General features: G+C 41.2%; 1 protein-coding gene across 2 annotated transcripts in view; it reads right to left on the bottom strand.

Moving 5' to 3' along the window:
• RASSF6 (Ras association domain family member 6) overlaps positions 1–13,632 on the bottom strand; it is a 50,680-nt gene extending 37,048 nt beyond the window's left edge. The window contains exon 1 of one of the 2 annotated variants that reach the window (XM_060147231.1): positions 13,541–13,632. In XM_060147231.1, the coding sequence (XP_060003214.1) occupies positions 13,541–13,605 (65 nt within the window). In that variant the 5' untranslated portion in view covers positions 13,606–13,632. The remainder of the gene's footprint in view (positions 1–13,540) is intronic. The other variant, XM_060147230.1, reaches the window with a different exon arrangement.
• Positions 13,633–15,319: the final 1,687 nt, after the last annotated feature.

Below are 15,319 nucleotides of genomic sequence, written 5' to 3'. Positions count from 1 at the left end.
ATGCTAGCTTGCTCTTTTATACAGTCACCCCTCCCAATTTTGTTCATAATGTTACATTTTAGCAATGAGATTAACTATTTAATGTCAGGTTCAAAAAACTGAATTTAAAACTTAACTCAGAGTTATTTTTACAAAAAATATATTAACATGTAAAGATAGCAAATTGATCATTTTCTGGGAATTACGGTTGTGATGTTTTATTTTATGTGTTGTAGTTCTGTATACTTTTCAAACTCTATATAGTAAGTGCATAATACAGTCATAATGTTTTCATAATTTTTCTTCCATAAACATGTAATATGAACTTCTGTATGTTTTTGGAAAGGGGAACCAGGAAATATGCGGACAAAAGAACGAGTAAAGCCTTATCATTAAGCTCTTTGCCAAGATAAACCATCATTCCATATTACTGATGTCTGCAAGCAGCAGCAGAATTCTCTTAACCCACGTTATCCTTCGTTACTGTCAACTTGAATCCTGGAATACAATTGCAAACTCCTGCCGCCCCTCTTTCATAAGTGGCTACGGCTCCATTTCTTTTTGTCTTTGGCCTCATCTCCTGGCTCAAACGATGAGGAAACAAGACTGCTTTTCAACCTTTGCTTAGAGACTTTCTTCAGTTAGCAAAGTAGGTTATTCATTTCCATTGCAAATGAAGGGATTGGGTTCCACAGTTTGAATACTGAGAAGCTGGGAAGGGAAGGGCTATCTCGATGGAAGCAAAAATGCAAAACCTAAAATGATCAGGGAGCCCTGAACTTGTTGAACTCTCCCGACTTCCTTCAAAGGGCTGCCCTTTTTGAAAAGGAAGGGTTTTCAACAGCTTTAGCAACTCTGCTCAAGTATCATTAATTATTGCTGGTGGTTAGGAGGATGGTGCCTGTGATTGGTTTACCTTTTTCTTCCAAGCAGTTCTATTCTAGACCCTAAGTCTCTGTCAGTGCTGACAATTGATAATAAAAAGGCCCTGGGAGTTTCCTGAAATCCATTAGTAATTAATCAATAAGGTAATATAACTAGACTTGTCTCACCTCCCACCCTCTGGCTGCTTTTGGCCATTTTGTGACTTTTGTATTTTCTGAGGTATACATCTTTTTAAGATTACCCCTGTAAACAATGGCCCTGGAGCTATTAATGAATACATCTATCAACTTCTCTCAGGTCCTTAACACCTAGAACTCAGATAAAAGCAAAAGGATTAAAAATTAAGGTATAATTTCACAATATTAAAAAGAAATTTGAAGTGACTGTTGGCTAGTTGGTTGATAGAAAACAACCCCCCCCCCCAAATGTTTTCTTGATTATGAAAACTCCACTGTTTAAGAGAGGAGCTGTAGCTACTCAGAACAATGTCACTAGATGTTGGTAAGACATGGAAGAGGGTCTAAAAAGGGAGAGGCAAAGAAGGATTGTATCGTTTATTAAAATGCTCGTGCTTCTGAAGAAGACAGGAATGTGCTTTAGAACTGGTATCTGATTTTGAAGAGAATTCCTTTATAAGCGTAACTATCAGATTTTATATTTTAACACACTAGCTTGTTTTCTAACAACCTCAGATAAAGGAAGACACTTATCTACTCTCTTTCCCTCTATGGTTTGGTTTCTGAAGGTTTTTATGAAAAAGATTTTTAAAAAATTCACAGTCTATTATTCCAGTTGGCGGCTGCAATGAGCAGCTTCCGCATCAGACTTGGTTTCTATTATCACGTGCAGCTGACTTCCTAAGGGCAGCCCAAGGAGTTTGCGGACAGGGAAGAAAGAATGAGGGAAGTCTATGCTCTACAATCTCCTTTTCTGGCCTGAAACACAGAGAAGTATGGTCTCTGGCTCGCAGCCCTGACACTATTTGCAAATTAGTACTGATTTTTGTATTCTATTCTAATCCAAAGTAGCGACTTGAAACTACCTCCACTTTGATGGAATAGTCTGTTTCTTGTTGTAGCTGATGGTTTTGGAGAGAACAAAGAAATATTTAGTGCCCAAGAAAAAGCTGTTTGAAAACTACAGAATAATTATGTGCCCTGAATGTGTGGACAATATGAAACACAGTGGTAGATGTGCTATGTTAGATAAATGGTTCTAAAACCCGACCTGAAGGGCTTGTTGAAACAGATCATGAGGGGCACCTCCAAAGTTTCTTATTGAGTTATGTCTGGTGTGGGTCCTGAGAATTTGCATTTTTAACATGTTCCCAGATGATTCTGGTGCTGCTAGTCCAGAGACCACATTTTTTTTTTTTTTTTAATTCTCTGTGGTACGCGGGCCTCTCACTGCCGTGGCCTCTCCCGTTGCAGAGCACAGGCTCCGGACGCGCAGGCTCAGCGGCCTAGGCTCATGGGCCCAGCCGCTCCGCGACATGTGGGATCTTCCCGGACTGGGGCACGAACCCGCGTCCCCCGCACTGGCAGGCGGACTCTCAACCACTGCGCCACCAGGGAAGTCCCAGAGACCACACTTTTGAGATCTTTTAGATTTCAGGATGCTGAGAATCATGGTGATATTCTTCTTTTAGGGGAAGGGAAGTCTATCAACTGGCAGGTTGCAGGTTGAAACAGGCGGACATTCCAACTGAAACTAAAATAGTTACATATAACCAGCCTGCTAACACTTCTGCCCTTTCCTCCTCTGTTACTGAAGTAAGAGGCCAGAGAACACTGTCCTTGCAGACATTCTTTGGGAGGAGGTTTGTTCTAGTTTCCTATTGCTGCTGTAACAAATTACTACAAACCTAGTGGCTTTAAACAACATAAACATTTATCTTACAGTTCTACAGGTCTCACTGGCTATAACCAAGGTATCAGCAAGGCTGTACTTCTTCTGAAGGCTCTAGGGGAGAATACATTTCCTTGCTTTCTCCACTTTCCACAGTCTACCCACATTCTTTGGCCTCCGGCTCCCTTTTCCATCTTCAAAGCCATCATTGGCTATACAATCCTTCCCACTCCATCACTCTGACATGGAATCTTTTCACATAGTTCTCCTACCCTCCCACATAAGGACCCTTATGATAACATTGGGCCCATCTGGATAATCTCCCAAATTTAAGGGATGCTAATGGATTAGCATCCTTAATTCCATCTGCAACCTTAATTCCCTTTTGTGACGTAATGTAAAATATTTACAGGTTCAGGGGATTAGGAAGTAGACATCTTTAGGAGGTCATTGTTCTATCACGGGATTCAAGGGTGACTCCTATCCAAATATTGTCTGAGTACTTGGGAGGCATCTTGTTAGAAATCAGAATCTGTATTTTAACCGAGATCCCCAGGAAATTTGCATGTATGTTAAAATGGAGAGAAGCCCTGATATAATCACCTTGCCACTAGGTATGAAACAGTATTTAAGGGTAACATATGTCAAGCCAAAATACTAAAGTCCTGATTTAGTTCCTTGATGCTAATACTCCCATACTCACTCATCATCAACAAAAGTTTATTGAGGGATTACTGTGTAATAGACAATGTAATAGATGCTGGGGAGACTGCAATATTTAAAACCAATGGGGCCCGTGCAGTGATGGGAGTTGCTTTCTGGAGGAAGAAGATAGAAAAAAAAAACAAAACAAAAGAGCAAATAAAGAAATATGTTGATTTTACATAGGGGTAAGTGCCATAATAACAATGAAACATCATCCTGTGATGCAGCAGATGAAAGAGGGCATTTTAGAGAATGTGATCAGGAGGCCTGAAATATTAAACCGACACCTGAATAATGGGAAGGAGCTATAGCCCTGTGCAGAGTCGAAGAAAGTGTCCTGAGCAAGAGATGCCGGTGCCACATCTTGTGTGCGGCACTAAGCTTGACATGTTTAAAGGAGAAAAACAAGGGAAGAATGGCTCAAGATGAGGTTCTAAAAGTTCTCCAGGCCAGATCGCATTGGACCTTAGAGAGACTTCTTATGGTAAGGAGTCTGCAATAGGAAGCTTTGGAGGGTTTAAGCAGGACGCCGTGACGACATTGTAAAGAGACGTTCTGGCTGCTCGGGGAGGATGGATTACGGGGACAGGGAATGGAAGCTGGCAGCCCAATTAGGAGGCAGTAATAGTTGTCCAGGCAAGAGATAGTGGTGGCTTGGACTAGATGGTGAGAAGTGGTTGTATATTGGAGGTGGAGTTGATGGGACTTGCTGTGGGGCTGGGTGTAGAAATGAGGAAATGAAACAATTACGTTGGTTTCTAGCTTCCCTTAGGATCTTGCTTCTCATTTTTCCATGATTTAAACTTTTAGGTCTCTCTAATACGTGCCCTATAGATTTTTTTTTTTTAAAGCCAGTTAAAAAGTAAACACAGATGTGTCACACAACACGCGTCATGATTGGAGCAGATGCAGGCTGATGGTAAAAGAACACGCTTTGTGTATGAACAGCTGGGAAATTTTGTGCTGGTTGAGGATGATTACCTTGACATCACAGTCTGATGCCCCTTGTTCCCTTGAGATGGGGAAACTATTCTGTTAAGCCTTTCAGACTGATATGGCTTTCAGCCACTTGGACCATCCGGATTGTTACTAGAGTGTCTGAAACACAGCAGGTGGTCAGTGATCCTCGGAGTCATCTATGTGAGCGTGAACTACAGCCAGGGCTTTCCTTACAGGGCTTTTATGGTGCTCTTCTGTAATGTCGCCATGACTTTGACCACCGATTCTCTTTACATTGGAAAAAATATATTAAGCGGCCTCCTTGTTTCTATTCTGGGCATCCTCCATCTACTCTTCACACTCTATCCAGAGTATGTAGAACATACATAAGCATATCATCTGCTTTGGTTAACATCCTTAAATGTCTCTCTACTGCTCTTGGTATAAAAACCCCAAATCCTTATCACAGCAGGTAAAGTCCTGCTTGGTCTCTCTTCCTCTTTAGCCTCTTTTACAGAGATGCTTTTTTTTTTTTTTTTTAAGAAGATGTTGGGGGTAGGAGTTTAGTAATTTATTTATTTATTTTTGCTGTGTTGGGTCTTCGTTTCTGTGCGAGGGCTTTCTCTAGCTGTGGCAAGTGGGGGCCACTCTTCATCGCGGTGCACGGGCCTCTCACCATCGCGGCCTCTCTTGTTGCGGAGCACAGGCCCCAGACACGCAGGCTCAGCGGCCATGGCTCACGGGCCTAGTTGCTCTGCGGCATGTGGGATCCTCCCAGACCAGGGCTCAAACCCGTGTCCCCTGGATTAGCAGACAGATTCTCAACCACTGCACCACCAGAGAAGCCCCAGAGATGCTTTTTCCTGTGTCCTGCACCTCAACAATTCTGGGAACTTTCACTGGCTGGAACTCTGTGCTCCCTCTGGCCGTGAAGATGTCAGGCTGGCTCCCTGTGTCAGGAGTGCTCTCCTGCTGACTCTCTTAACCTTGTTAGCTTGCGTCACCTTCAGATCTCTGGACTTCCCTGCTTAGGCTAGATCCTTATTTTCTTGTAGAACTTGGTTCTTTTCCTTCTGAACACTGACCTCATTTTGTTACCAGGCTTTTAGAGCTGTGGTCTCACTGTGATTTCCAGAGCAGTAGCATCTGTACCACCTGGGAACTTACATGTGCAAGTGCTCACTCTACTCCAGAACTGCTGAATCAGAAACTCTGGGAAAGGGGCCCAGCAATCTTTATTTTACCAAGCCCTCCAGAGATTCTGATAAAGGCTCAAGTTGGAGATTAGTGGCTTCAGACTCCAGCCTCCATGAGAGTAGGGCTCTTGTCTGTTTTGGCTCAAAATTGCTACCCCAGCTTCTAGTCAGCGTCTGACTAATGGTGTGCTCTCAGCAATTGTTTAGGGAGTAAAATAGGAAACTGAATGCTGAGCAACATTTAGAGGGGAAAGATCTTTTACCAGCATAGCTAACAGGACCAGAAATTCAAGTAAACTCTGTGTCATCTATTTCTGGAGTCTTTGAATTTTGACCTCATCAGACTTTCTATTGAAACATTTTCAGTGTGTATTGGGCAGACAGATGATCTTGTTGTTTTTTAATGGACTAAAGTGATAAAATAGGTAAATGTGGAGTAGATACATTTTATTGTGAATAGCAGTCATATTGGTATGCTCAATGACTGTTAACAATATATATTCATTGAAAAATATCTGACATAAAGCTTAATGACCCTTTTCACTAGTCTGGGGGTGATATTACTGACCTTTATGTAAAATTGTGATATCCAATTTCTCACAATAAAAATGAATTTTTACTAGGTCACCAGACATGAATAATGGGAATGTTTACATAAATTTAAAAGGAAAACTCCCACATAGAAAAAGATTCCTCATTGGTTTTTTTGTTTGTTTGTTTGTTTTTTTAGCGATACGCGGGCCTCTCACTCTTGTGGCCTCTCCCGTTGCGGAGCACAGGCTCCGGACGCGCAGGCTCAGCGGCCATGGCTCACGGGCCCAGCCGCTCCGCGGCATGTGGGATCTTCCCGGACCGGGGCACGAACCCGCGTCCCCTGCATCGGCAGGCGGACTCTCAACCACTGCGCCACCAGGGAAGCCCAAGGTTCCTCATTTTTAAAGGAGATGGTCCTACACATGTCTCAAACTTTTTGCCCTGGCTTATTTTAAAATCCTGACTCCTATCAAAATATGTCAGGGAGGACTCCCTTATCCTTTATTAAAGACAACAGTCCAAAGGTCTTCAGAAGAGTGTGGCCCTGTCTTTATACACCTACCTGCAGGGCATGCTGAGGCTTGCAGTGTTTGCGCCAGTTCCTTTGATCCAGAGAAGACCCAGGCCATGGGACCTGGGCAAACACTGCCCTCTGGTTCTGCCTGCCAGGTAGTACGCAGCCCCTGGAACACTGGCTCTTTGTGCTGAGTTTGTGCTCAGAGGTGCAGGTGGCTGCTTTCTTTGTTTCAGCAAAGGGTACCGGCCAACATGCTTGGCAAAAGGAACTGTTTGGAGTGATGCACTTTCTGCTCAAATTTATTACATCATGCTAATTAGAGTTAGTTAGTAAGGACAGGAATGCACATGGGCCTTGTGGCCACTGTTGGAAGAGCTGCAGCCTGCAAGGGTTTGTATTAGGTTCCTAAGTAGGAGAATAAAAAAATCTAACAAGTTCCGAGAGTGAAATCTGATCTACATTCTAGAACTGGATTTGAACTCTTTTTTCAAATTCAGGATTGGCATTTACTCACCCCTAAAATGCCCTGATTTTAGCCTAAGACCTGAAGTGAAAGCACTTTGAAAGCAACCATAGGGAACCACTTTTTTTTTTTTTTTAATAATCAGCTCACTTAGAATATTTACCACGTGAAGCAACAAAGCAGTGACAACCCCAGGCAAGGAAAGAGCAACTGGAATCTTAATCATTTGAGCATGGAGTTAACTTATGCCAACACCCTTCAGTCAGGGAAGTTTCTAAACTCAGAAAATTCTTATCCAGGAGTAAGACATAAATGTTATATTGCTTACTGTGATATTAAATCAATATCTCTTATTTCATGGATCATATGTTTGCTGAAAGCAAAATTTTCATTAAGGAAGGTCTATTTTCCTATTAATTTGCAGCATTTTCATGTATTTCTGTGCATGAAAATAAATATCGCAAATAAGTTGGTGATTTTTGTCTTGCCAGAACAACGCTTGTCACAGAATGGGAGCTGAAAAACTACTTAAGTGAATAAATGAAGAATAGAGGGCTTCCCTGGTGGCGCAGTGGTTGAGAGTCCGCCTGCCGATGCAGGGGACACGGGTTCGTGGCCCGGTCCGGGAAGATCCCACATGCCGCGGAGCGGCTGGGCCCGTGAGCCATGGCCGCTGAGCCTGTGCGTCCGGAGCCTGTGCTCCGCAACAGGAGAGGCCACAGCAGTGAGAGGCCCACGTACCGCAAAAAAAAAAAAAAAAAAAAAAAAGAATGGAGAGGTTAATGACAAACTGGATATCATAGGTAGTCAATGGTATCATTATAATTTTTGGTGACTATTTTGTAAAGATTTCCCTGAGTTCCAGAAATTTTGTTTATTTCAGGTGGGCAGAAATTCTCAAACTTTAAGCCTTTCCTCCTCTGAGCAGTAGTTTCTAGACTCCAGTAATACTTCAGAATCACCTGATTAGCTCTGAGGGGGAGCGCAGCATCTGCACTGTTAATAAGCATCTTGATCGGAAGGCAGGTGGCCCCTGGACCACATTTTGAGGAATGCTATCTTCAAGTCCAGTGTTTGCGTAAATGCTATATTATTTTACTTTACCACCTGGAATACCAATAATACATGGATACTAGGGTCTGAAAGTGTATCTGTGGTATAGAAGATAAACTGCAAGTGCCCAATTCAGTCAGTTCAAAATATGACACAAAATAAGGGTCACTAGAAATGCAGACACTTTGGAAATAGCCTCCCCCAGAATATGTGGTTTCATTTTAACATATTTCATTGTAGGCCAGTTATAAAATGGGAATGCACATAGGTTCTCAAATTTTGTTCATTTTCTTTCTCTTCTTATATTCTAAATGATTAGAATGTATGTATAAAAATATTTTCAGCGATTAAAAAATTACAAAATGCTGGCTTCAAGGCTATTTTGTGGGAAAGTGATTGATACAGTCTGGCTGAGGGCTATGGATATGCTGTTCAAAACTAATTATTCATGTACTGCTTTTATGAGTTTGGCTAACTCCAAGTATAATCTGTTATCACTTAATATTTTTCTAGTTGATGTTCCTCTTTTTATATATTTATTCAACAATTATGTATTACTTATTGCATTAATATTTGCGGAATTATATATGAAACATTACCCTCTCCCCTTAAATTTTCAGTCTTATTTGGGGAATAAAATAAATAAATATAATACGTTAGAAAGTGAGAGTGTTCTGATAGCATGTAGTTCAGGATGGGTGTTTTCATTAGTTATAGGACCCATGGCTGTGAGTGACAGAAACCCAACCAAGTTACTTAGTAACTTGGTTACTAAGCAAGCTTTTATCTGTCCTGAGAAATAATGTTTGTGAAATCAAAGATTTCATGTGCTAGTTATATTTTTCTAATGCTTTCCAAGAGTGTTCAAATAAAAACCAATTATTTATGTTTAACCTAAAATCATCTCATGTATCAAGGCCATCCAGGTACCTCACCTTGGGAAAGAGGATGCAAAAGATACTTAGGTCTTACCTTCAAGGGGCTTACATTCTACCTTGGGAAACCAGGCATCTGTTATGAGGCAGTAAAGACAAGGCAAGAAGCCTTAAGCTGTTGGTGGGAGAGACAGCTCATCAAACTATTTTAGAAAGCTAATTTGTAACAATAACATTAGATTTACTTGTATACTTTGATTCAGTAATTACACTTCTGTGAACTAGTCCTTGTATATTCAAAATGTTGGAGCCATCTTGAAGGTCAAAATTAAAGAAATTATATTATGACATTTCTATATTGTTGAGTGATATAGTATCATTAAAATCATCTTTAGGAAGATTATTTTAATAGTATGGGGAAATATTTGTAATATAATGCCAGGTGTGTAAAACAAGATATAGAATGATCTCAACTATATAAAATAAAATCCTTAGAATATGGGTAATATGACAAAATTAAATAGTACATTTTCTGAGTAGTAAGATTATGGATAACTTTATTCTTTCAATCTACATGTTTCTATATTTTCTCAGCTTTTATAATATAAATATATAAAATACAATAATTTATAAAATAATCATACTTTCATAATTAGGAAGTAAATATTTGAAAAGAACAAATACACAAGTAATTAACAGGCTAATTAAAATCTTACTGCAGTTCAGGGAGGATTTCATGGGAAAAGTGAGAAACTGAGATTGGGAAACTATAAAATATTACAAAGGAAACGAAAGTTGACCTGGTAATCACCGGTGTATGGAATAGATGTTTATTTCAGTGAAAATTCTTGATTTTCATACTGTGATTACACAGATGAATAAAAGGAATGTGGTGTCCAGGACGAGAAGTTACCATCAGCTGCTCATGGCTACAAATGAGATCGACATAAATCAATTAAGAACAGAACAAAGAGCTTCATGAAGGTGGAAGAAAGCTGTTCTAGAGAAACAGAGGATTCAAGGCCTGAGAATAAAGAGAAACACATGTGAACCAATAGCAGGATGGGGAAGGACAGGACCACCCCTTGGAGCAGACATGAGTTAGGGAGGGCACTGGGACTTCTCTCTGACCTTTGTCTTGAGGTTTTATAGGGGAAGAGAGGTCATGGAGATGCCCATGAGTGCAGAAGGGGACTGTGAATTGCTACTTGGATCATGCGGTGCCTGCTTAGGGTGCCTTTTAATCTGATCATAAGGGTAAATCTAAAGGTTTTGGTGAGAAAGGACCTTGCTTTCTCAGGAATCCAAGAGGTGAAGAGCAGCTGTGTAGCTGAAGTAGATGAAAAAGAAAAGATTGCAACCTCCGACTGAGAGGTGGCCCCAGGAGTAGTTTAGCAATGCACTGAGGGCGGGGCTGGTGGGAGGTGAGAATCAGGATTCCATGGGCTGACCTGCGTCAAGCAGAGTTGAATAACAGGAAAATACGTACAAGGGTTTGTACATTCTTCTCTTATGCCGTGTACGGTTTCTTCTCGAAACTTCCCTCCCAGTGTGGTAAATTTGTATTCCTGGCTGGTTAAACTTACACTGCACAGAAGGCATTTACGCAAAAAGGAACACTGGTGTAGACCCAGGGCTACTGTCTTTGGAGACACCTTTGTTCAATGTTTCTGTAATTTTCTCTGGGGGGAGGCACTGTGGTAGGGGGACCTTCTTGGGGCTGTGCTGGGCTCTTACCCTGTTCTGCCCTTTCTGTCACTCTCTCGTGAGCGTCTTCCCTTTTCTTCACAGTCTCTCCCATCTTCTCCATCATCCCTCTATCCTGAATCTCATTTGCCTCCTGCTTCCCCTGCAGATCACTCACATGCTTTTTTCATCATTTTCTCTTCCCAAACCGTCATCTTTCAGGTCCTCTCAACAATGTCCATCCTGTTACCATGTCCATCTCTTACTTCTCTCTATGATCTTTCTATCTCTCTTCCCTTTGGTTTCATATGGATGTTACTTTCTCTGACTTTCATTATCAGTCATCTGCACTTATTTTAAAAATTAATTTCTGCCTTTCATTTCAATTTCCCATTTTCTCAACTTCCCTCTTCTCCTTGTATCCCCAGCAACACTTTAGCTACCTTGACATCCCCAAGCGGTGTTTTCTATACTTGCCCACTCTATCACTGCCCCTCCTCTCTGTTCAGTGTCCACATTCCTTCTGCCCACTTTCCATCCAATGTACTACTGCTCGCCTTGTTGTTTCCTACTTTTCCTTTCACTCTTTTCTAACCCTGGATCTTGAATCTTCTCTATCACACTTATTCCCTTGGTGACATTAGTCAGTCTCAAATGTAACTTGTCTGGGACTGAACTCCCGATCTTCTACCCCAAACCTGCTCCTCCTGTAGTCTTTATAATGTCAGAAAGTATTCACTCCATTCTTCCTGACCCAAATCCTTGGAATCATCCTTAATCTTTCTCTTTCTCTCATACCCACATCTAATCTTTCAGGAAATCCTATTGTTTCTTCCTTCAAAATATACCCAGAATCTGAGCATTTTTCCCCACCTCCACCCCTGCCACCTTGGTCCAAGCCACCATCATCTCTACTCTGGACTATCCGCTCCTTGATAGTTTCTCTGCTTCTATCCTTGTGTCCTCTTCAGTCTGTTCTTAAAGCAGCAGCCAGACAGATTCAGTCACTCGTGTACTCAATAATCTTCAATGATTTCTCATCTTGTAAGTGGGAAAGACGAAGTCTCAGTGGCCTATGAGGCCTTACATATTCTCTGGTCCCATTCTGTCTCTGACCTCACCTTCTCCTACTGTCCTCCCTATTTCACTTTCCCATACCAGGTTCCTGCACCCTTACAGGTGTGTGCCTGCCTCAGGGCTGTGAACTTGGTGTCCCCTTTCCTGGAAGGGGACCTGGGAGGCTCCCAGCCAGATACCCACACAGCTCACTCGCTTCCCTCCTTCAGGCTTTTCCCTACTGCTACCTCCTTCCTGAGGCCTTCCTTGGCCATCTTATATGAAATCATAACTCACTGCTCTCTACCCCCCGCAATCATTACTCCCCTTCCAGCTTTATTTTTATTCTTCATATCTTTCAGCACCTAATAGTGCATCTTGTTTTACATTTATCCTACATTTTGACTGTATCCCTCTTTTAGGAGGCAACCCCATGAGGGTAAGGGTTTTGTTTCATTCATTACTGAACGCTCAGGGTCCACAGGAGTATAAACTGCTTTTAGGAAGCAGTTTATAAGTATCTGAGGAATGAATAAGTAACTCCTTTATCTTTTACTTCCTGCCTTCTTCCCGCCTCTTATATTTCATGCTTATCCTCCAGCTGTGGCTTTAATTCCATTTTTGACCATATTTATTCCTTTTGCTTTCCTATTGTGCAATCCTGCATCATTTATATGACTTTCCTCTGTCATTTATTTGGCTTTGTTTCTCTTCCCTGTAAGAAAGACATGGATCACATTCCAGGGCGACTTGTTTTTTTTCTTACCTTTGTGTCTTTTCCCTTTTCAGCTTCTGCTCTAGCTCAGCCAGGTTCGTCTCTTATCTTTACTCTTACAGTTTTCAAATCCCTGCTCTATTATTCCTAAACTAGCATAAGATGCTATCTGCTGCGTATAAGAAAATAGCCATAGCTGCTGACCATCTATTGCATAATCTAACATCAAGAGGGAAACAGTAAAAATGAAGTATGTCCTGAGGAGCAATGGAGGGAGGCCAGGAAAGCCTGGTTTAGGCCCATAGGCTAATTCTTTGGATATATTATTTATGAGGAGCCTGGATCCTTTACTTAATGCTGTTCCTGAGAACTGTGACAACTATTAAAATAGAAATTTAGCTTTTGGTGAGATTAGACCACTATTTATGAAATATGAGTGATTGTTCCATGATAGGCTATGGCTTTTCAGTCTTCAGGAACGTATTTATTCAATTTCTAATTCAGTGTCTCAACTGATGATTCATATCATTGATCTTGTGGGTCATACATCATGCTTTTTTTATTGATACACATTTAGACTTTATTATAACACCTATGGAAGACCCAAATTTAGGCACTCTTTATATCATATTTTCTGAAATATTTTACAAAGCCCTCATAATTTTTTATAACTTTTAATTCACTGGGGTCTCTTCATAGCAGATGAGAAAAATTAGAAAATGTAATGATGCCATTTTCCAAGTTTTTCCAATACAGTTAAAGCTTTCAAAATGAAGCTTAGGGGGCTTCCCTGGTGGCGCAGTGGTTGAGAGTCCACCTGCCGATGCAGGGGACACGGGTTCGTGCCCCAGTCCGGGAAGATCCCACATGCCGCAGAGCGGCTGGGCCCGTGAGCCATGGCTGCTGAGCCTGCGCGTCCGGAGCCTGTGCTCCGCAACGGGAGAGGCCACAACAGTGAGAGGCCCCCGTACCGCAAAAAAAAAAAAAAAAAAAATTGAAGCTTAGAATGACAAAATGTGTAATACACAAAAGGTGTAATCCACAAACAACTGATAACTAGAATAACATATAATACAGGTGTACAGTTACCTGGTAATGAATGTCCTCTCATTGATGAAGATCCAAGAAGAGGACTGGTGAGCCATCATAGTCATTTTCTCCCCCTTTCTGAGATCATCTGAGGCTACCCTAAAACATTAGAATAATATTAATGATATGCTCCTGTGATGCATTCATAAATCAGTTTCTGCCTTAAACTGAAATTATTTGTTGTGTCCCTATTGTATAAAAATATTTTGGGGAGAATTTTTAAGTAGTGTTTTTTGTATGGGCATGAGGGTTGGGTTGGAGGGGCCGGGAGGAAAGAGAGTTTTTTTTTTTACCATGTGCCTGCTCTGGATCCTACACTCTGAATGTCGGCCATTTGATGGATGTTATCTCATTTACTCCTCAGACCATGCCAGCAAAGTAGGGGTGTTATTTCCATTTCACTTAGTAAGTAGTGGAACAAATAATTTGAAGCAAGGTCTGAATGTCTTTAGGGTTTCCTCTTATTTTTCTTTCCAGCATTGTTTTTGCAGCTTGAAAAGAGTTTGAGTTTCTATAAATTTGTCTGTTCTAAGATTCTTTTAAAAGATTTTTTTCCTATGCCAAAGGGAATTAATTTTGAGGATAAGTTCAGAGTTCTAACTACAACTCACTTTGAGTGGGTTTCTAAATGGCATCCTCTAAACCTGCTTTTCATGTTTATTCACAGGATAATTTGTTTTGGGAACAAGTAATACTGTGTTGTTTTTCCCATCCCCTCCCACCTCCTCCCCCACCTCCATATAGCTTTAAGATGTTTAGGTGTTTTACTCCATTCTTATTACTCAATACATGCTTTTGAGAAAAATCTATTTTATTCTCTTTTGATATCAGTTTCCCATTTTAAACTGAAAATTATATTCTTCATATAATTTATGGAAAATAGTAGTAAAGGAAGAGGAACATATAATTTAATTTTGACCATCTAAAGAAAGATGATAAAGAGGGCATATGAAGAAGTACTAGATGAGCCAGAAATACATAGCTTGACATATGGTTTTCCCCTTGGTAATCAATTCAAGAGACTGACAACTGTGTGATAGAGAAGGGGAGAGAGAAAGGCAGACAGGGATGGAGCAAGATTTCTAACAAAGGACAAAACAAACTGCAATGTTGGCCCATGATAAATGCTACTGATTTGCAAATTTATAAGTGAAATCCTGGACCAGAGATGTGCTGATAATCACTTCCCAGTTCACGGCTGTACTAGCCATGCTCCCAGTGATGCAGGGATCCAGTATGTCTGAATTTGGCATAACTCCCTTTATAAGGAGTCCTATTTCTAAATTTTTAGTATTTGATTTGGAATACATGCTAAGAATTTTCTTCATTTTTCCATTTATCCACAGTTCCGATACTACCAGGTTTTAGTGATTTAAAAGTTATCCTCTGGCTTCCCTGGTGGCGCAGTGGTTGAAAGTCCGCCTGCCGATGCAGGGGACACGGGTTCGTGCCCCAGTCTGGGAGGATCCCACATGCCGCGGAGTGGCTGGGCCCATGAGCCATGGCCGCTGAGCCTGCATGTCCGGAGCCTGTGCTCCGCAATGGGAGAGGCCACAACAGTGAGAGGCCCGCGTACCACAAAAAAAAAAAAAAAAAAAAAAAAAGTTATCCTCCTGTTCCATCTCTCTATAAATGCACAGATGGGCTTAGGGTGTTTGAAGCTGCTGCTTCCTGGTGCATAACTTATGCTTTATTGAGAAGTGTAAAAAGGAAAAAAGAGAAGGCCCATGAGGAATTCTGTCTAGTTGAAATAATGTTTCTGAAGCCTTCCTGATTTTA

Source organism: Lagenorhynchus albirostris, chromosome 4 (genome assembly GCF_949774975.1).
Source record: "Lagenorhynchus albirostris chromosome 4, mLagAlb1.1, whole genome shotgun sequence".
NCBI lineage: Eukaryota > Metazoa > Chordata > Mammalia > Artiodactyla > Delphinidae > Lagenorhynchus > Lagenorhynchus albirostris.
This window is presented reverse-complemented; position numbering and strand designations above follow the sequence as displayed.